At 44.2% G+C, this 20935-nt stretch overlaps 1 protein-coding gene across 6 annotated transcripts in view; it reads left to right on the top strand.

Moving 5' to 3' along the window:
* Nucleotides 1-20935, top strand: part of Sh3rf2 (SH3 domain containing ring finger 2) — a 108273-nt gene that overhangs the window by 84934 nt on the left and 2404 nt on the right. For 4 of the 6 annotated variants that reach the window (XM_023715367.1, XM_023715368.1, XM_023715371.1 and 1 more), the window contains 4 exons: nt 8259-8350; nt 9646-9816; nt 16101-16351; nt 19458-19807. In XM_023715367.1, coding sequence (XP_023571135.1) covers nt 8259-8350; nt 9646-9816; nt 16101-16351; nt 19458-19807 — 864 coding nt within the window. The remainder of the gene's footprint in view (nt 1-8258; nt 8351-9645; nt 9817-16100; nt 16352-19457; nt 19808-20935) is intronic. The other 2 variants (XM_004631233.2, XM_023715370.1) reach the window with 2 other exon arrangements.

Consider the following 20935-nt stretch of genomic DNA (forward strand, 5'->3'; position numbering starts at 1 on the left):
CTCCTGAATCAGCTGGGTGGGTCTACCCTCTAGCCTCTTTGCAGGGAGTTCTGCTAAAGGGTTCCGTGCTGGGCCTGCAGCCTGGGTTGAATGAGGATCCCGGGCCCCATCACTCGCCGGGCCTGCGCTCTGGGTCTGTTCAGGATCCCGCGGCCCTCGGTCATCTCACTCACTCACCGGGCCTGCGCTCTGGGTCTCTGTTTGCTTTCTATGGAACACAAAGGGCAACTCTGAGATTCAAATGGAAAAATAATGGCCACCAAGCCAAGGTATTTCTAATGAAGAATAAGGAGATAATCTGGTTGGCATAAAGAGTGAGAAGTGTCCAATCAGGTAGGAAATTTTACTTTAAAGCTATAGTAATCAAGACGGCGTGAATTGAGCATGGAGCATCTATTAAGCCAAGAGGACATACTGGGGAACCTAGAAACAGATGCAGCATAGAGACTTGATTTATGACAGAATAGGCTTTGCAGATCGGAGTGAAGGATGAACTATAGGGCTGGGCTAATTGGGTATCCATGTGGAAAAAGATGAAATTGGATTCCTCCCTTGTCAAAAATCAATTCCAGGTGGATTAAAGACTTAAATATAAAAGACAAAACTATAAAACTTTAAAAGATATATAGAAGTATATCTTTATGACCTTGGAATAAATAAAAATCTTATTCAAGATTCTTCAAAAGTATGAGCCATATGGGAATATATTATAAATTTGACTATTTTAAAAATAAGAACTTTAGTTCACCAAGACACTACAGAGAAAAAAAAAACTACAAAGAATTCATATCCAAAAATACTAGAAATTTGTAAGTTAATATGGAAATAATAACCCAAGGGGAAGGGTAGACAAATGATATAAGTAGGCATTTCATGTAACAAGAATGATCCATAAACATTTCTTTAAACTTCAAGATCATTACTACCCAGACAAATGAATTTAAAACCACAGTGAGACAGCATTGCATACCCATCTGATAAGCAGATAAAAAAATACTGGGCATTGCCACACATTGAAAGGCTGAATAGGAATTGTCATTTGTCCCTGGTGGAATTATAAACTCTTACCGTCACACTGGGAAACAATTTATTACTTAATGTTTCATTTGTCACCTTGAGTGGGAATGGTCGGCTGGATTAGCTCAGCATGGTTCTGGGCATGGAAGACCCACTTCCATGAAGGAGTGAAGCTATTCAACATTAAGGAAGGGAGGGGACCCAAAGGTTGGCTGGTTTACTTTCTGACGGTGTTCACATTCGTGCTGATGCAACTGTCACCGAGTACAACGTTTGGAGTCTTCTGGGCCTTCTGCTTCTCCTGGAATAAAACCACCCACCCAGGGCCAGGTCACTGGAGGTCAACTTCATCAGGAGTGCCTCCTCCTCCAGCATCACCCATCACTCATCTTTATTGTGCTGGCTCTTCCTATGGGAGTGGTGGGACGGCTGTCAGAATGCCCCTCGGGTGAGAGCTTTGGGCCCGTCTCATCCACATACTCCATCTTAACATCAGGCTTCCTTCCCCTTGAAGTCCTGGTAAAGCCACAGAACTCTCCTCACCTGCTGTACTAGTCACTGATGACTATCATCTTATCCTCAGTGGAGTACACAGCTGAGAGCAGGGACTTCTTGGGGACCTTCACCTGGGCCACCTTCTGAACAATGGTTTGCAGCAGACCTTTGTTCTGACACAGGCTCAGGTAGCAGCCAGCCCGCTGCTCACAGTGGGCTCCTCATCCAAGATGGTGGTGGAGGATGCAGAGAAATACTCATCCAGGTCAATGGTGCTCCACTGACTGAGTGCTTCTCATCCAGTTCAAAGTTCATGAGTTCCTCTTGTGCCTCCCAGTTGCCAGACAACCCATAGGTGAGGATCTCCCCCAAGGTTTGGCATTGGACACTACAGCCCCTTCCTGCTTCATATCCTTTTCCTCCCAGAGGGGACTCCAGCAACCTCCACCTTCTCCCTAGTGTTCCATAGCAGCTGTAGCTGCCCAGCCACCTTCTCCAGCTGCTTCTGCAACTCCAGCTCTGTTTCATCCTCCTCCACTGCCTCTGCAGGCCCTGTAGGCAAAGCCACCCTCCTCATCTTCCTCATCACTGATGTCCATGTCTCCACGCAGGTGTCATTTGATGGTGGGAGCTGGGGCACAGGCTCCTCCTCAGGGCCTTCCCTGCTACTCGGCATCAAACCTAGCCCCACAGCCCTGAACCAAAGCACCCACTGAGTCTGTTCCCCAAGGGACAGTGAAACACCTGCTCATATAACCACCTCCTTTCCCTTCTTACATATTTTCTTCACCATCCTATTGATCTCTTTAACGTTAGCCAATGTTAAAGTAAACTAAGGCACCACTGAGACTACTGTCAGGCAAAGTTGAAGCAATAAGCAAAGTTTATTCAAGCCTAGGTGCAAGTGGGCCAAGGGCTATAAGACCACTGTCCCCAAGGGACAGGGAGGTATTGGGAGGCCTGGGGATGTTTGGATAGACAAGGGGTATGGCATGGAGAAGTGGGAAATTTTTAGTGTGTCTGGGGGAGTTGGGAGTCTTGGTGACATGCTCCTCCTCCTATGTCCTTGAGGGTAGGACATAGTGCCTACCTACCTTTTGGAAGGACTCAATGGAATACTCTACAGTGAGGCTCTGCAGGCCCTGGGCACTGTACAATCACACTACCTCTGCCCAGGTTCTTCCTCCATCAGGATGTGGATGCCACACACTTGGTGCATCTCCTCCAACAGCTTGGCCCTCTTCTCTGCCAAGTCCTTCTCTTTGCAGCTGTCTGCTCCTCTCCATCCAGGCTTCAACGTCATCCAGCCAGACATCATCATCTCCCTGTGTCTTTACCCCAACTTCTGAGGTACACTGCTCACTGTTCCTTGGCAGCTTCCAGTTGCTCCCATAGCTTCTCTCACTGTCACAAGACCATAACGTTGATGACAGCAGCAGCCACACACCCCTGGGTACTCACCTCTTTCTTGACAGCCCAACTTCAGCCCAAATGTTGCCCAGAGTTTACTGGTCTCCTCAAGGTAGAGTGAGGAGCATCTCCTGAGCTAGCTCTGGAGCTGGCGGCAGCCTTGGCCTCACAAGGTTCATCACTCTGAGGCTGTCCCTGCCTTATTCACCACTCTGAGGGCTGGGCTGGCTCACACTGCAGCCCATCATGCACTGCCCACTCCCACTTTTTGGTCCCCTTTCATCATTCAAGGCTGCCTCTGCTGCCACTGCCCTGCTCCAATGCCTGCAATTTTGGGCTCCCAGAGCCACAGCATGTGCTTGGTGGAGCTCGGGCTACCAAGCTCTGCAGCAGCTCCCCTGCCTCTTTCTCTCTGGGTGATTCTTTGAGGACTTCACTATGGCCTGTCTGCCAGGAGCCGGCAGCCACAAATGCTGATGACCCTGTTGGGAATACTACCGGATCACGTGGCAGCCAAGACCTGAGCACTTTCCAGCCACTTGAGAGGGAGATGTAGACACTGAGCCCTTGTGGCTACCAGGAAGGCAGCAGGGGACAAAAAAAACATTTCCAGAGGTGTGCACCAGGCTCCAGGTCCCGCCTTCCCTCACACGTGACTGAGGAAGACCTGCAAATTCCCAGAGGCCATACGGCAGTGGATTTTTCTTCTCCAACTGATAAAGACTTCTTTTAAATGAGTCATTTCCTTCAAAAGACAAGAAGTACTTAGATTTTTAGCAGAAATGCTCACCCTACTCCTCTCTCAAATCAAACTCACTCTCTGATCTCAGGGTGCAAACTCTATGCCAGGAAGCAGCAGTTGCTGGAAAACCTCCTGACTAGTTTCACAAACCCCTGTGCCCTGGTATCTAAGGTCACAAGTGACCCCAAGGAAAGGAGCCACCTACCAGTCAGGAAGGCTAGGCCTCCTGTCTTCTATCGCTGTGACAGGAACAGACTTGCCTCCTGGAATTTAGCCTGTCGAGTGTCTTCATGTACCAGCTGGGGCCTTCCCGTCTGCCCCGTTCTGCCTGCTGTCTTCCCAGCTTATCTCCTGCTCTCCTTTCCTGTCTCCCAGGTTGGCTGGCTGGCTGCTGGCTGGCTTCCTTTCTACCTTAGTCTGCTTGGTTGAACTCTGTGACTCACAGGTTACCCCTCTGATTTTTTCTCTTCAGGTGTCCTGCCATTAAGTCCCCTGGCCAGTGAAATGTCAGGGAAGAAGGAGTAAGCATGCCAGGACAGGCACTGCCAGGCCCCTGCTTTCCTGGAACTCAGAGCTCTCGGGATCAAAAACCCAGAGTTAATAACTAAACCAAGTTTAAGAGAAGACAATTTATTTGAAGGTGGAGAAAAAGGCAGAAGAGAGATGATAGATTGCTATCCTGGATGAGTAGGGAGCATTAGAAAGTGAAATACTCAAGAATTCCTGTTTGTGGGTCATTTTTATTGAGTTCTTTGTCCATGTAGGCCCCCGGAATCTGACTGGCTCTGTTGTAGTCCTCCCCTTGAATTTCTTCTGGTCACATGACCATTTCTGATGTTTAGTGAAGGCTAGATTATGGGTGGGAGATTTAGGGAGGAGTAGTTCAAGCACAAATGGGTTTATGTTGGTCACACTAGAGGTATCCCACTGAGTTAGGCTTTTATTGCGTTGGTCTTTCTGACTGCTGGAGTCTAGCCACCTTTTTCTAAGTGGTTGAGCCTAATCTGCCAAGGCAGTGGCTGCCTCTAGCTGCCCTTAGTAAATCAGCCCATTAACATCTAACAAAGCTCCATGTGGCCACCATTCTATCCTTTCCCTACCTACAGCCCCCTAGCCCTATACTAGCTCCCCACTTTTGGGGGGTGTATTTAGTACAGGGTCTACAGGGTCTCACTACACAGATCGGACTCGTAGTGATCTTCCAATTTTCAGCCTCCCAAATGCTGGGATTACAAGTGCATGCCACCACACCCAGTTTCAGTCCTTGCCTCAGCATGCCACAGGGTTGGGACTGGCACAGCACGCCGGGGATTGAACCCCAATGGTTCCCCACTATTATATCAAGCCAATCACATCCCCTTCCTGACCAACAGCAGAGCCTGAACTGAGTCAAGCTAAGGCCACTTGAATGCTTCTCACCAATCACATAATGTACAGCATTTACATTTTGTTGCTTTAACAGGGTATAATTACATACAATAAAGTTCCATTTCAAATAAACAGTTCAGTGACTTCTGGCAAATATAGTCAGCATGTCATCGCTACCGAAATTAAAGTAGAGAGCATTTGCCTCTCCTTGGAAAGCTTTTCTGCCTCTTTTGGCTCGAGGCAACTCTGAATCTGTTTTCTGTCACCATAGCTCTGAGTTTTTCTTATTTCTTAGACTTTTGTATGAACAGTATCACATAACGTGTGGCCTTCTGTGTTCAGTGTCTTACCAAGGATGATGAAGTTTCATCCGTGTTGCGTATGTTGATGAGGAGTATGTCACTGTGGTTATAGTTTTATCTGATTCACTGCAGATTCGCCTTTGAGGTGTTTCCAGTTTAAGGCTAAAATGAATAGCTGCTATGAACATTCACATGCACGTCCTTGTGTGGGCATATATTTGCACTTCTTTCAGGTGCTAATCTGCAGATTGCTGAGTAGTGTGGTAACCGTATATTCAACTTTATGAGTGGTTGGTCTGTTTTCCAACATAGTTGTGCCAGTTTTCATTCCCAACAGAAGTATATAAGAACGCTAGTGCTACATTTTCATCAGCACTTGGTATGGTTGGTCTCTTTAATTTTAGCTATTTTTGTATTGGTATGAACACAAAATCTGTTTTTTAAGCTTTCATAATAATTATTGAGATTGGGCATTTCTTCATATATTTCATTTAATACATTTTACTTCATGTATCTTTTGTTCCTTCTTTTTTGGGTTTTTCCTGTTATGAATGAATTATATGAATTTTCTCAAATTTTGTCTTTCTCTTTCCTTCTTCTCTCTATATCTATTATTTTCCTATTCTGTCTGCCTCGGTTTAACTCTGCTATTCTAAGAGTCTTCCTCTATCTTCCCCTTCCCCACTTCTTCTTTGCCTCTCTCCTCCTCAAGAATATCTCTTCCCCTTTCTTTTCTAGGACACCTCAAATCTTGATAATCTGACTTCTTTTCCCATTCCTATATTATAAATTACCCCATTACAAGCCTAGAGATTTCCATCCAGGCCATAATCAGATGGAAAATGTTCTCCCCAGATTAAAGCCCAGATAAATAAGAATATAGCACCTGGCATAATGGAGCGATGGCTTGTCACTTGGCACCTTCTTCCTTCCTGAAGGATTGATGGCATTTATGGATACAGCAGCTTTTACTGAAACTTAGCATTGGAAAGCCAGCAGTGTGAAGTGAAGCTGACTTTGCTGAGTCAGGGGCTCAACAGCTTTCACAAACCTAAGATTACTTACTTATCCAACAAGCCTCTCCCTGGACACATTTCCCAGGGCCGGTGGCATCACCTGGCCTGATGACGCTAATGTGACAATATTTGACTTCCAAGTGCAAAGCACACTGTGTAGTGTCAGAGTACCCCAGGTGAAATATTGGGAACAGTTTGTTTTTTAATAAGTGGTTTGCTGAGCTGCAGCTCACTTACTATACAGTTCACCTTTTCAAAGTGTACAATTCGGTGGATTTTTGTATACTCACAGGTACTGCATATTTAATTATTACCATAAATTTTGAACATTTTACCATTTCAAAAAGAAACCCAGTACTCTTAGCTATTGCTAAACTGTCATTCTCAGTCCTATTGTCCCCTATTCCCTCAACTCCTGGAAAATATAAATATATTTTCCATCTCTATAGATTTGTCTATTCTGGATATTTCACATCAATAGAATCATATAATACATGATCTTTTGTATATGGCTTTTCTTTACTATTTGGAGACAGGGTCTCACTATGTAGTTTTGGCAAGTCTTGAGCTTAATTTGTAGCTCAGGGTGTTCTCGAGCTCTCAACAATCCTCTAGCCTCCGCCTCCCAAGTGCGAGGATTACAGGCGTGCACCACCACACCTGGCTCACTAAGTATAGTGTTTTCTAGGTTCATCTATGTTCTCCTGTGTATCACTGTGTCACTTTTATGATTAAACAATGTTCCACTGAAAGGGGATATACCATTGTCTTTATCCATATTTCAGTTATTTCCGCCTTTTGGTTATTTATTGTGATTAATGCTTCTGTAAACATTAGTATACAAATCTTTGTGTGGTTGTATGTTTTTAATCTCTCTTGGGCATACAGTAGGTATTTCTCCTAGGTATATCTACTAGGAGTAGACTTACTAGGTCATCTGGTAATCTTCTATTTAATCATTTGAAGAACTACCCAGTTGGTTTCCAAAGGGCTTAGCCATTTTACATTTCTAACATCAATGTATGCGGGTCTCAACTATTCTCTCTTTTTTCAAACATCCATTATTATCTGAAAGGAATGGGTTTGCTTTGTTTTTGTTTTTTGAGTCAGCATCTCATTGTGTAGTTCAGGATGGCCTTGAGCTCGCTATGTAGCCTAGACTGACCTTGAACTTGTGGCAGTCCTCCTGCCTCAGCATCCCAAGTGCTACGATTATAGGTGCATGCACTACACCCAGTAGGAATTTTTTTAATACTATAATTAGATTCAAAAGTTCACACATACATGAGCAAAAACAAATGCATTTGTATAATCAGTACAAATACACGTACAAACTATATAGTTGTGCTTACCTGCACAATCTAGAGTTCATATGCATAACATACTCATAGAATAGCACAGATATGTGTATAGACTTTGTTTTATCATATAGATACTTTTAATTTGATGACCTGTCTTCCCCTCTATGTCTCAGTTTCTCATCCAAAGATGAAGATTAATAAGCTGTTTTTACTAAGGATTAAATTCACGAACACTAAATTCACTTAAAACTGCCTGGCAAATACCAAGTTCTAAATCTGTTTTAGCCAGAGTATTTTCTAAAAGCAGGTTTTCACCAAGGGAGGAGCACACTGAAGGATGGGGAGGATGAGGCAGGGGGCGGAGTGAGGAGTCTGGCAGTGGCTCCCTGCCTGTGAAATGGACAGTCCTCCCTCCAACCCTGTACCTTAGCAGTCTTCCCTGATCGCTCCAGCAAGCTGTGAGCTCATCTCTTCAACCCCCCACCACACAAAGCCACAAATGCCAGAGCAAGTGGAAGGTGGTGGGGCTCGGCTGGCTCAGGCTCGTCTGCTGCAGGCCCAGCAGGGGCATTCACTGGCTCTGCTTGGCTGTCTTTTATCTGTATAGGTCAGCACTTACCACCCTGCACCTGCGTCTCCAGGACACTCCGTGGCCGTGGTCGGTCTACCCAGCTCCCAGAAACACCTGTCAGCTAACATGTGAGTAAAAAGCTCAGCCCCACACCCAAGGCCCTGGCACAAATGGGTCATCTTGGCCAGCTTTTGGCCACCAGACATCCCTAGGTACAAACCAAATCATCCCCTCCTGAGAGAAGACACCTGTACTTCCCTTCATACTACCAAGGGAAGTAATGATGAAAAATGAAAATTAGAAAACCACAACATCCTAGTTTATTGTTTTATAAAAGCAGAAAGAGACTGCAAGATTATATATCATAACATCACTGCAAGATTGTATATTGAGCAATTTCTATTGTCTTTAGATTCAAATGTTGGCTCATAATAATGTTGATTTCATAATCAGCAAAAAATGCAGTGTGTACGGAAGGTAAAAACTTGTAAATGAGAACACACTCCTAACTTAGATAAAATATCCTGCTGTCTCATTGTCTTTAGAATCTAGAAGGATTCGCTGGTATCTATCCCAAGAGATAGTCTGGTGACCCCCGAACCCAACAAGGCAAGCTGGTTATTTTCCTATTCTTTTCAACCTGGCAGCCGTTCACACTCATGCAACTGCCATTCTCACTGTTACTTGCTGTCTTTACTCCCCTGACTCACACCTGGTTGTCACCTGTGTGATTTTTATGAAGGCTTTAGAGTACAAAGTCTAACTTGAGGATTTTTACCATGTTTGTTATAAGCTCACTGCCCTCCATCCTACCTTAGAACTGATGTTCTACTGTGTGACCAAAAAAAGAAAAAAAAAATCAGTCCTTGCTTCCCACTTCACAATGTACATGTCTCTATTTCAGCTAGCTCCTTACCCCTTCCTAAAAACCAAACCTGTCCCCGATGTCGCTTGTAGGAATGGGTCAGAGAGACATCTGTGCTGACCTCTCATTTCCCTGAGCCTTGTTAACTGTGTCTTCTTGAGGAACAGACTACAGCAGTGAAAAAGTGTGCTAGGAGGACCCCTGCTTGTAGGTTTGAGACCCATCTCTGTCACTACTGTTTGCCACCAAAATTTTCTCCATATGTTTTCCCATTGTTAAAGCACCAATATTGGCCCAAGTTAGTGGTTAGCCCCTGTGTAGTGCTATGTGGAGGGAGCTAGAGGTGGAGAAGGCAGGGACCGTCTCACCTCCACTGCTATTTGAACCACAGTATTCCACTTTGACCTGCCTTCATGTTGAGGTTTCAAAATTTTAAAGGATTTTCTTGCTAGACACTGAGTTGAAGGCTCCGGGATGCATTTCTACCTGTGCCACTGGCAGTGTGCCATCCACTAGGCATGCTCACTTTCTTCCCTCATGGTTCCCTGTGTCTCCCAGGTTTGTAGCCCTGCACTCCTACTCAGCCCATGGACCTAATGAGCTGGACCTGCAGAAGGGAGAAGGCGTCAGGGTCCTGGGGAAGTACCAGGATGGCTGGTTGCGGGGTGTCTCCTTGGTCACTGGGCGAGTCGGCATCTTCCCAAACAACTACGTCATCCCTATTTTCAGGTGCGTCCCCTCCAATCACAGCCGTCAGTACATTGGGTCATTGTACACCAGGGTCCTGTCAGTCAAAGTCATGAAGACCATGGCTTTGCCCTATTATCCTAACTTTCTAAGATATATATATAAATTTCAGGTTTGCTTCTGTATAAGTCTCACAAGTTCCACATTCACATCCTACACCTCAACACTCCATCTAGTGGAATAACTAGATAGTGAATCAGATAACCTAGCCAGATCCCCTAGGATGGTTCTCAGGATACTATACCATTAGGCATAATTTCCATGAACTCAAACCACTCAATGTTTATCCATACCCCTAGAATAATTCTAGTTACTCTGCAGGTCCTTTCCCCTATCTACTTTCCCCATCCTTTTTCATTCTGCAGCATATCTATTAATTTCATTGATGCACACTGTATCCTGCCACCTCACACCACGACCACAGATGCACACAGACCCCCAAGCTTCCCATGACTCCTCCTACCTCCATCTCCCTCAACCTGAGCAAAGCCATCACTGTACACCAAACACTGTCTTTATGACATACCAGGGGGTCAGAACACCAGGGAGAGTAACAGGCCCATTGTAACCTCTAGTGGTCAGACCAAGTGTCAATGTGGACATTAGGGGATCTTCACTGAGGCCAGACCCTGCCAGGAGGAGGGCCACAAAGATGGTGAGGAAACAGTAAACTGTGTCACTGGAGAAAGTCATGAAAAAAAAAAACTAGGCTTATTTCACCTGTAAAAGACAAGGCACAGAGGGCTTCTAAGAGACTGTGTAAACCTGGAGGTAGATTTGTTTCAGAAGGAGATAGTAGAATAGGCTGGGGGATACAAGTTAGATTATAGTTCAATAAAAGCTACATTTTCTAACCCATGGAATTTTCCAACCCAGGTGGATAGTAATGTAGAGAACCTCCTTCTAGGAAGAATGCACACAAAGCCCAGGTCCCCATAAATCTAGGATTATAGAAAAAGATTCCTTTACATGGCAGAAAGTTGAAGTAGAAGAGGATAGTTACAGAATGTTCTTAAATTTTTTTTAAAGTTGAAAAGTATCCAAAGGCAAACTAAGAATATCTATAACTGATATTTTATTGCATTCCTTCAACAAATATCACATGTAGTCAGGTGTGATATTTTTGTCACATTGGAGAAATACTACTGAACAAAATTTGCAAAATTCCTACTCACAGGAACTTACAGTCTACTGTGAGAGATGATAAACAAGATCTATAGGACCTTCATAAGGGCTGAAAAGGACAGTCAAGAAAGGGAGATAGAATGTATGTGTCAGAGGGTTTTGCAATTTCAGAGAGGCTGGCCAAGGATGGGCTTACTGAAAGAAGGAGGAATGAAGGAAATGAAATGACCCAGATGGGTCTCTGGGGGAAGGATTTTCTAAGCCAAAGGAGCAGCAAAGAAAATGCCCTGAGAGGGATGGGGAGACAGCTCAGTAGAATAAGTGCTTGCCTGGCAAGCATAAGGGCCTGAGTTCAATCCCTGGTTCTGCAAAAAAAAAAAAAAAAAAAAAAAAAAAAAAAAAAAAGGCCCTGAGATCACAGTGCACTGACATGAGAGCCAACAGGATCAAAGTAAGTAAGGAGACATGGGTAGACCAGCAGGAGGTGTGGCCTAAACGGAAAGGGGGCAACTCACCTAGAATGTCCTAGGTTATAATCAAGGATTTGATTTTAACATCACTGCAGCATTTTGAACACAACAGTGACATGATCTAACTAATGTTTAATGGGAATCTCTGTAGGTACTGTTGAAAATATATTGTACAGAGGAAAGGGTAGAGACAGGAAACTAGTGAAGAGTGTACTGTAATGATCCTGGGGAGAGGTGACACTGAGTTGAACAAGGGTGATGTTCTAACACTGCAGACCTAGTTAGAAGTGGTTAGATCCTGGAAATATTCTGAAGTTAGAGCCTGGAAATATTCTGAAGTTAATAGCAATGAGAATCTCTAACAGATAAAACATCAAGTTGTTAAGGAACAGGATTGAATGTGAATTCAAGGTTTTGCCCTGATTAAGTGTGACATGAAGTTGCCTTTAGTGAAATGGTGCTGATGAAAACCACAAGAAAAGCCAACTGGGTGATATGGGGGAAGCAAATGCCTTAGTTCCAGGAGACTGAGCTTGAGATGCCTACTCTTAATCCAAATAAAGATATTGGTAAGCAATTGAGTGGACCTGTCTAGCATATAAGAGACAGCTCCAAGCCCAAGATGGAATTTCAACCCTAAGACTTGATGAGATCATCATGGCGGATCTGTCGTATCAAGAGACTGACAGGAAGCCAATGCCTATAAAGTCTTCCAGGTGAGAAAGACAGAGCTAGAGGATGAATGGTGACTGGAACAAGATGGGGTGGTGGATGATGGCATCTGATAATGTGAATCAAAGCTGAGAAGTACTGAGGAGCACAAGGGATGATTCAGAAGTGAGAGTGAGAACCAAGGACTTGCCTACCTTCACTCAGGAACGTGGGATCTGACAGGAGCTGCCTAGGATCCATGCCTACTTCTGGGGCATTTGCTTATACAGCATACTTTAACCCCAAATCTTGTTTATGTCATCAAAAAAACACTAGAATAAGAGTGATCATATGTCTTATCATCTAAACTAAACTACCACATTTCTAAGCAGGTATAAGTTGAACCCCTCCTAGGAAATCAGGATGTGTGGTCACACCCACTAGAAAGCATGTACGCCTCTATCTCAGCATATATCTGGCTCTCACTTCCACTTTTCTCCTGATGTTTTCTCCTGGGTAGATTAATAGTGCTTGTAGACAAGTCATAAGCATCTATATTCATTCACTCCAAGACAGCTGCATATGAGACGGAGGTGGAGATTGGGCACCCTAGGGTTGCCATTGAGTCTACACCTTCCTCCGTACTCAAAGAAATCAGAACATCTGTGTATCTTGAGCTGCTGCTAGTGTTCAGGCATAATATTCCTTATGATGAAAGTGCATTCCCAAAACAAACAAGTCCTTGTCAGGAGCATGTTCCTAGTGGTTACTAGGTGACACAAAGTTTGGAGTCCATAAGTAGACTGGCCAATGCTTTCTCAGCATTTGTATGGTTTTTTGTTTTGTTTTTGGTTTTTTTTGTTTTTTGTTTTGTTTTTTTTTTGATGGTCTTTCTGATACAAAAAAGTTCCCATCCTAACCTTAGACATGAATGTTACATACCCTATTTGTCTATGTGGGTTTAACTAAGCCTTAACCATTGGTTCTTAACCATTCTTTCCACTGTGGGAAGTTTCATTCTCTCCAATTCTCAGGGATGGAAAATGCTGTCCTTTGTCAGCTGAGTTCCTACTGCTATTATGAAGTTATGTGTGAGAACTTAGTGGGTTGGGCTACCTACCCAAAGCTCCTTTCTGCTCTGTGATTCTATGTGGGCTTTTGTCTTTCTTGTCTTTGTTTTTGTTTACAGTGCTGTTTCTGCACTGCTTCCCAGTCCCTTTTGTGTGCACTACAAACTTTTATGAAATAGGGTCAGATATTTGGGGTGGATCCCAAGCATCGGAATCTCTACTCTTACTATCATCCCTGAATGAACTGAGCCAGCCTGAGTTTGGAAATTAACTACAACCAGAATTGGCCAAAATGCCAGGGTTCATACTTAGGATTCAGAAAGTGATTCTTTAACTAGGGTGACTCAAAAAAGTCTCACAATGCTGTGCCACTGTGTTTTCCAGCACTCTTAAGAATGGACTCCGACCTGGCTACCTCTTCCTGACAACTAAATCTTTACTGTCCAATCCTAAAGTCATCTGTGGGTTCAGGTTGTACCAAGCAGTTGTCACATTTTTTTCTGTCCAGCATCCAACCCTTTCTTAACAGCACCAACATCCCCTGCGCCTCCTCTTCTACATAGTCCTGGGGGAAGGCAGATCTTTCCTCCTTTTTCAAAGGCAAAAGGAAACAAATCCTCTTCCCCTTGCACCTAAGCATGTAGCTAAGGATAAAGCCAAGCCAAGCTTATATTTCCTCTTAGAACTTCGAGGCTTGCAAGGGGGGAAAGGATGCAGGCAAAGTTGATGAAAGCACCATCATGATGAAAGCACCAGGAAGAACACCTGATGCCACACTTCTTGCGACAGATGTCTTTGCTGAACCTTCTGAAGCCTCCTTGGGTTCCATTTTCAAGTTCTTTCCTCCCCTTCCGGGCCTCCCAACAAATTACTAATTCCCTTCTGCCTAATTAGCCAGGATATTTCTCTTTCTTACAAACTTCACAGACAGACAGGTGTGTACCTGGTACCCTATGGGTAGAGAAAAATGATGGAAGGACTCCTTGGCTTTGGGCAGTATACACAGACTATTTAAAGATGGCCATCATCTGACCTTTCTCCTTCCCAGGAGGCTGCTGCCACTGGTGGACCCAGCAGAGCTGCTGCTTATAATGTCCCTTTTGAATTTTGGGAAAGGTAGTATAAGACTTAGAAAAAAACACAGAGGCCTGCTTAGTGAAGCAAATCAGAAGTAACATCTGCATCCTTCTACTTATATCCAGACATCTTTCAGTCTTCTCTGGAAAATAAGGGTCATAATGTCTTCATGGGGATTAATTAATACGTGTTAGCAAGTACTTTGATGTTGGTAGAAAGTGTTAGGTAAGTGCTAAGCTTTTTGCCAAAAGACATAGAGGGACTCAGTGTTGGATAGCAGAAGGGATTTAGGAGTTCCTGGAGTCTGGCCCAATCCTTGGCTAAGAAAAATAGTCATACCTCAGTCTTCAAACAGCCATTTAAAGGTGGCACTGGTAGAATAAGGCTAGCTTGGGCCTAATTAGCGGTATTCTGTCCTTGCTGCTGCTGGTGATGGAAACAGTTTTGGAACCAGTCTTTCATCTTGCTAATCCATTTTGTAGCTTCCTGCTTCTGGAGGCCTTTGTTCAAGAGACAGGCAGATCATCTTCAGTCTGCCATGGAAGCCAGTGTTTGGATTCCTCTTCCCTGTGTAGGCCTCATCTCCAGAATATAGATGGGTGGAAAGTCCTGCCCTCTTCAGTGATACCAGCCACCACAGGAAGCAGAGGCAGATGGAAGACTCTTTCTGCAAGCATGAGTTCTTGAGAGCATTTGGCTACATACATCCTGGGAAGCACTAGCCATGATTAAGTGCCACTTTCACTATCTTCATATGGCAGTAGTTCATTATTAAACTACATTGTCTTCTAATAAAAAAGGGAGAAAAAAGAGGAAAGAGGAGACAAGAGAGGAAAATCTGCAGGCATTGACAAGAGGGAAATCATGAGGGCCTTTCTGTGTAGGATCTTGATTGAGTTTATCATTCCCAGGGAGTTAGTGGAATACCAAGGTGATTGATAGAAGTGGTGATTTTGGGATTGAGTTGGTAAGAGGGAAAGAAAATGTAAAATGTCAACCATTCTCCTGGAAGTTCAAGGAGTTGCAGGCTGGAAACAATGAACAAGAGATTGTTGTTTTATAAAACTTTAATAATGTTCTTGAAAATTGCAGCCTATGACTAAATTAAAAGCTTAGGAAGGCATGTGCAAGGGCTGTAGGCTGCTTTAATTCATTGATTTCAGTCAGGATAAAGGGGTTTCCCTGCTACCAAATAATGCTCTAACCAGCCAGGAAGGTGGTGTAGCTAACTCAGTGGTAAGGGAAGAGGAGCTGGATTCAAATTCCCAATCTAGCAGTTGCTTGAGTATGTAAGTGTAAATCTCTGTATTTTTTCATGTATAAAGTAGTGGTGCTAACAGTACTACCTTACACTTAAGAAGCCACATCAAGTGGCATCATGATAGCCATTCAACAGACATTAATCAACAATATATGCCATATACAGAGGAAAAAAGATAGCAATGTAAAATCTGCCTTCGGTAGCTTAGGATCTAGTGGGACAGCCACTGAATGAATAAGAGATTGCCACTGTAAAATGAAATGAGTAAATGCAAGGTCTTAGGCTCTGAACTCAAGGGTGAAGGGATGTGCAGTGAGGAGTGATCAGAGCTGCAGAGAAGACGAAATGCAAGTCATCCAGTTCCACCAGGGCCTCCCCATGAGCCCCTCTCCCTTCCCTCAGAACTCCCATACAGCATCAACAGCTGGGAGGCACGACCCACTTAGGTCTGTAGTTTCAGAAAGGGTACATGACAGGAAGAGGCTGAAGAGCAGCCACATTTTGATATATGACAAAGAGCTGACTTTGTTTTTAATAGGACTCTTGACTGAATATTTTCTTTTTCTGTTTCTTGTTTCTTCTCTTAAAAAAAAAAAAAATTTCAACAACCAGAAAGGCCTCTAGTTTTCCAGATTCCCAGAGCCCTGGTCTCTACACTACATGGACATTGTCCACCTCTTCTGTGTCATCCCAAGGCAGCGTTTCAGAAGGTGTGCCCCGGCAAAGCCAAACTTTCAAATCTGTCTTTGTGCCCACGGCCATAGTCAACCCTGTGAAGAACACAGCCGGCTCAGGAGCTCTAGCACAAGGGTCCTTCCGGAAAGGGCGGAACAGCATGAGAAAGAGTAAGTGGTGGCAGAGAGGTATGTGCTTAGAGTTAAGTAATGGGGCCCAACCCTGGGGTGCACAGGGTGCTTTGGACAAAAGCAGTCTTAGCTTTGGGATAGCCCTGTGTGAAGGGTGCATTGTAATTCCCAAAGAATTATGATATTGGAGCCGCACTTACTGAAGGTCGCTGCCCTGGATTGCTTCCTGCCTTTGGGGTGAACAACAAGGATGAGAGCAATTGTGTATACCGACAGGTAATTAGAGCACAGCCAAGGTAGATGCTGGTCTTATGAAAACAGACTGAGCAAAGCCTTTGCTGGGTCAGTGCTTCTCAAACTATACTCCAGGGAAGTCCCCAGGAGTTAAGTGGGCAAGAGCTGGAGGCAGAAAATGAGAATCAAGGAAGCAGTGCTCAGAGCCCCTGACTCCCATTGTTTTTTATGTAATATATCCATAGGGTTTTTTAAGGTTATAGCATAAAAAATGTACAAAAGCTAGTGGCTATCACAACTTTAGCCCTCAGAAGTTTTCAGTAGTTAGTAAGATAGATAGATAGGCAGATAGACCTGTTAGTTATGCTCAGCACAGTGTTCTACACCTTGCTTGTATTTTTCCCCACAGAATATCAATATTGCATCTACCTGTCATTTTAGGAAATGTTTTCATCTCAATGTATTGATAATTTCTACATAAAATTTTATTTTGAAGGATTCTAAAGAATGTTTGAAACTGTTCTAAAAAATTCAAGTCTTCTTCCTCTATAATCAGCCAAGTATAGTAAATAAGATTTATTCTATTCTCCCTGCATTTAACACGGTTCTGCGCTCTCTCTTGCAATCTTAATGAATGATTAAATAGGAAAATGATGCGCAACTAATTAGAGCACAAGGGTAACATGCAGGGCAAGACTCCATGCATGAAAATTCTCCAAGAAAAAGAAAAGTATCTTCACAGTACACAGTCCCAGTGTTTTCATCTGACACCTGTTTGACCACCAGTGTCACTGTACAGTTCTGGCCACCTAGCTCACCTAATGGAACCTCCTACCCCTCAACACACACACACACAAAACAAGGAGTGTGGGTGCCTTGGTTCACAAACTTCATTCTTTCCACAGTTCTGATCTCCAACTGAGTTGGATGAGAACAGAATCACATTCATGGTTAGGTTTGATGTTGACCTTACAGGGAAGTTTGATTCTCAGAGAGTTCAGCTTGTGACCAGTCATGACAAGAATGGAGTTTGTGAACCAAGGTGGCTCTGTGCACACAACAGCCCTCAGCCAGTTACTAACCTTTTGTCATTCGTAAAGTGGAAAGAAAAATAATACTCACTTCGCAGCCATTGTTAGTGATCACACTTTTCTTTTATAAATTCCTTCTCTATCTCCACATAAATCTTGATTGACTTAGAGCTTTGACTGCTTGGATTATATGCACATATAATAAGTATTGAATCCTTGAAAATAAGAAACCAATGAGATAGATAGCATGGGCCAACTTTTCATTCTTTTATGGAAGCCCCAGATGTGTCTTCCCACTGTTGCTTTGACTTCCTAGGTTCTGGAGGCTTTCCTCCTTCTCTCTTTTCCTGAGGTAAGACTGGCCAAGCTATTAATCTCCTCAAAGCAAAGAGAAATGACAGCAGAATTGATGGTGTGCACCTCACAGGGCTGTCAGTGGAAAAATAAATGTCTAAGTTGAAAGGTCAGGCTTGTGCAAATGGTGATGGGCTTGCTTGGCACAGCTGAAAATGCCCACTGTGGCTTGGAAGTGTCCCACTTTTCATGTTCCCATCCAGCTTGACAAAGAGTCACAGTGAGGACTGTGGCCTTGGATCTGGCCTTCAGTGCTAGACATAACTGACTCTGAGTCAAATACGTGTCTGTGGTGTGTCAGAAGTCACTTGTGGTCTCTGGCTGGGTCGTAACTTAAGACTCTGTGAGTAGAGACGCTTAAGAAATGGCCTGCAGTGTTTCTCAGGGGTGTGTCCTCTATTTCCCCCCAGAATGCAGTGAGCCTCTGATTCCCAGGTCATCCCTAGGATGAGGTGGAGCTCTCCTATCCTTAGAGGATTTCAGGAGAGCTATGGTTTCCTCTTACTTAAGGAGGACCAGCCCCATATAAAAAAAAAGAAAAAAGAAAAAAAGAAAAAAAAAGAATAAGTTCAAAAAAGGGCAAAAACAGACTCCTGGACTTTGTATTGTTAAAATACACTGCCCATTACCCAAAAATAAAGGATAGCTAATAAGCAGGGTGTCTGTTATGTTCCAAACACTAATACTTCGTATTAGTGACAAGTTGTAACCCTCACCTGCCCCATGATGTCCTGTGACTATCTCCAGCTTACACATGAGAAAACAGAGGGGCAGGATGGTGCTATGACATCCTTGTCTTGGACTCCCTGGGGCAGAGTCTAGGACAGAGTCTATGGTGAGGCTTTCTAGAGCTCATTGCACACAGCCCTACCTCTGAAATAATATTTTCAAATTTGCCTGTTTGGTATCCTGCCTGTCTAGCACCCACGCAGTCACTGCCACTCACCCTTCCCCCTGCAGGCACCCCTCCAAATAGAGCACCCCCATCTCATGCCTAAAGCTCTGATAGAACTTTCTTCAGCAAGTAGCACATTAGACTCCTCCTCTATGCTCCTCTCTTTTCCTCCCTCTTGTCTTTCTCACTTGTCTATCTCTCATGTTTCTTAATTTCTATTATTTGTCTCTTATTTCTTCTATGGTCTACCTACCTTTATGTCTGCTTCTCACTGTGACGGTAGCCTGTGTCTCTCTTCTTTTCTCTCTGTCAAAAGGCCTAGAAGAGAGTTGGTGTGTGTGTGTGTGTGTGTGTGTGTGTGTGTGTGTGTAAGACAGTGAGACAGAAACACAGAGGGAAGCCAACTAGAAGCCATATACCTCTGACACACCTGCACACCATTCAGTGAGCCAGTTATTTGCTAACTGCATCAGCAAACAGCACTAAAAAAAGAATAAGATCACTTTAGAAAGATCCTGGGAGCATGTGAGCACAGTCAAATTAGGGAAGTACTTAACTATCTCAGGTTATCAGGACACACTGCTTACCCAGCCCCAACCCTGCCTCCATCCTCTACCCCCTTGCTGATACCTCTGTTATAATCCCCCAGATGGATCGCTGCAGAGACCAGCCCAGTCTGGCATCCCCACCCTCATGATGGGCTCTCTCAGACGCAGCCCTACCATGATAGCCGGGCCTCAGCACTTCCAGTTCTACGCGGCACAGGGGGTACCATCCTCCCTGTCTCTGGAGATGGGGCCCAAGCCTGCTTCCACTGGGGAACCTGTCCTCACCTGCATCGGTAGAGGCAGCGAATCCAGGATCCACTCAGCAGCCAGTTCCCTCATCATGGAAGGCAAGGAAGTCCCCACCAAAAGTGAACCTCCACCAAAACCACCTGCATCTGCCCCTCCATCAATCCTAGTGAAACCAGAAAACTCAAGGAATGGTATTGAAAAGGTAGGAGTGGAAGGCCCGGGAGAGCTTGACTCCTTAGTGCCCACAACTGTTCACACTGCCCCAGCTCCTGAGATCTAAGGGTCAGTTAGACAAGGACTCAGAGGTGTAGCCACACAAGAATCTTCCCACGACTCCACCTTCCCCCCCAAGACACACTACTTACTCCCTCTTATGCCTCTCAGGTACTTCATCCATTCATCATTTAGGGATTAGGGGTTTGGAAGAAACATGATGCTGGTATCTGACAAATCTTGATTTGAATTCCAGCCCTGCACTTACTTGCTGGCTGGCTGGCTTTGACTAAGATGCTTTATCCTTCTGAACTTCCTGTTAGCTAATCCATAAAAGGGAGGTAAGAATAATAATAGTCACATAGGTTGGAGAGATTAAATGATGCACTGTGTGAAATGTGCTCACATGGGGCTTGACACATAATTAAGCATTCATTATGTCAAAGAGCAACTGAGACACAGGAGACTCTAAGTACTATCAAGATCATACTGAACAAGGACAACTCCAGCAGCTAATGTATTGTAACCTCTGTGGCAGAGGTCAGGCCCATTAACTCCTAAGCAGACCTTTATGCACTAGGAGATAAGGATTTTGAAATGCCCCTGCAGCAAGAAGGATCTGGAAGGGAAGACATGACACTAAGAAAATTAGATGATGCTCATTGTTATCTTTCAGTTTTTGTTTTTGTTTTTAATCTTTGGGTTTTTTGAGCACCCCTGCTACTGTGATGTCACCGCCACCATCACCACCACTGGGCTACCATCGCCCATTCTCTCCATGACAAGAAAAAAATAGAGCTTCCTTCTCTTTGTTAAGCATTTCCTGAATACTAACAACCTGCAGGCACTGTGCCCAGTGCTTCACATGCCCCGTCTCTGTTAATCCTGATGACAACCCTCTGCAGTAGGTATCATTTTCATATTCATTTTAACATAAGAGTGTGGAGCCTTCGGGAGCACAGGGGCAAGCCTCAGAGCCACACAGCTGGCACACAGAGTGTCTGGAGAGGAATCCGCACCTAATACAAAAACTCAGCTCTTAACACTAAGCTATAAGTTCATAGGAAAAGGCATTTAGAAAAAAAGGTTGTGAGGGATATAAGTGTTGGGAGCTCTC

The sequence above is a fragment of the Octodon degus genome, unplaced genomic scaffold, assembly GCF_000260255.1.
Source record: "Octodon degus isolate 3935 unplaced genomic scaffold, OctDeg1.0 scaffold00040, whole genome shotgun sequence".
Taxonomy (NCBI): domain Eukaryota; kingdom Metazoa; phylum Chordata; class Mammalia; order Rodentia; family Octodontidae; genus Octodon; species Octodon degus.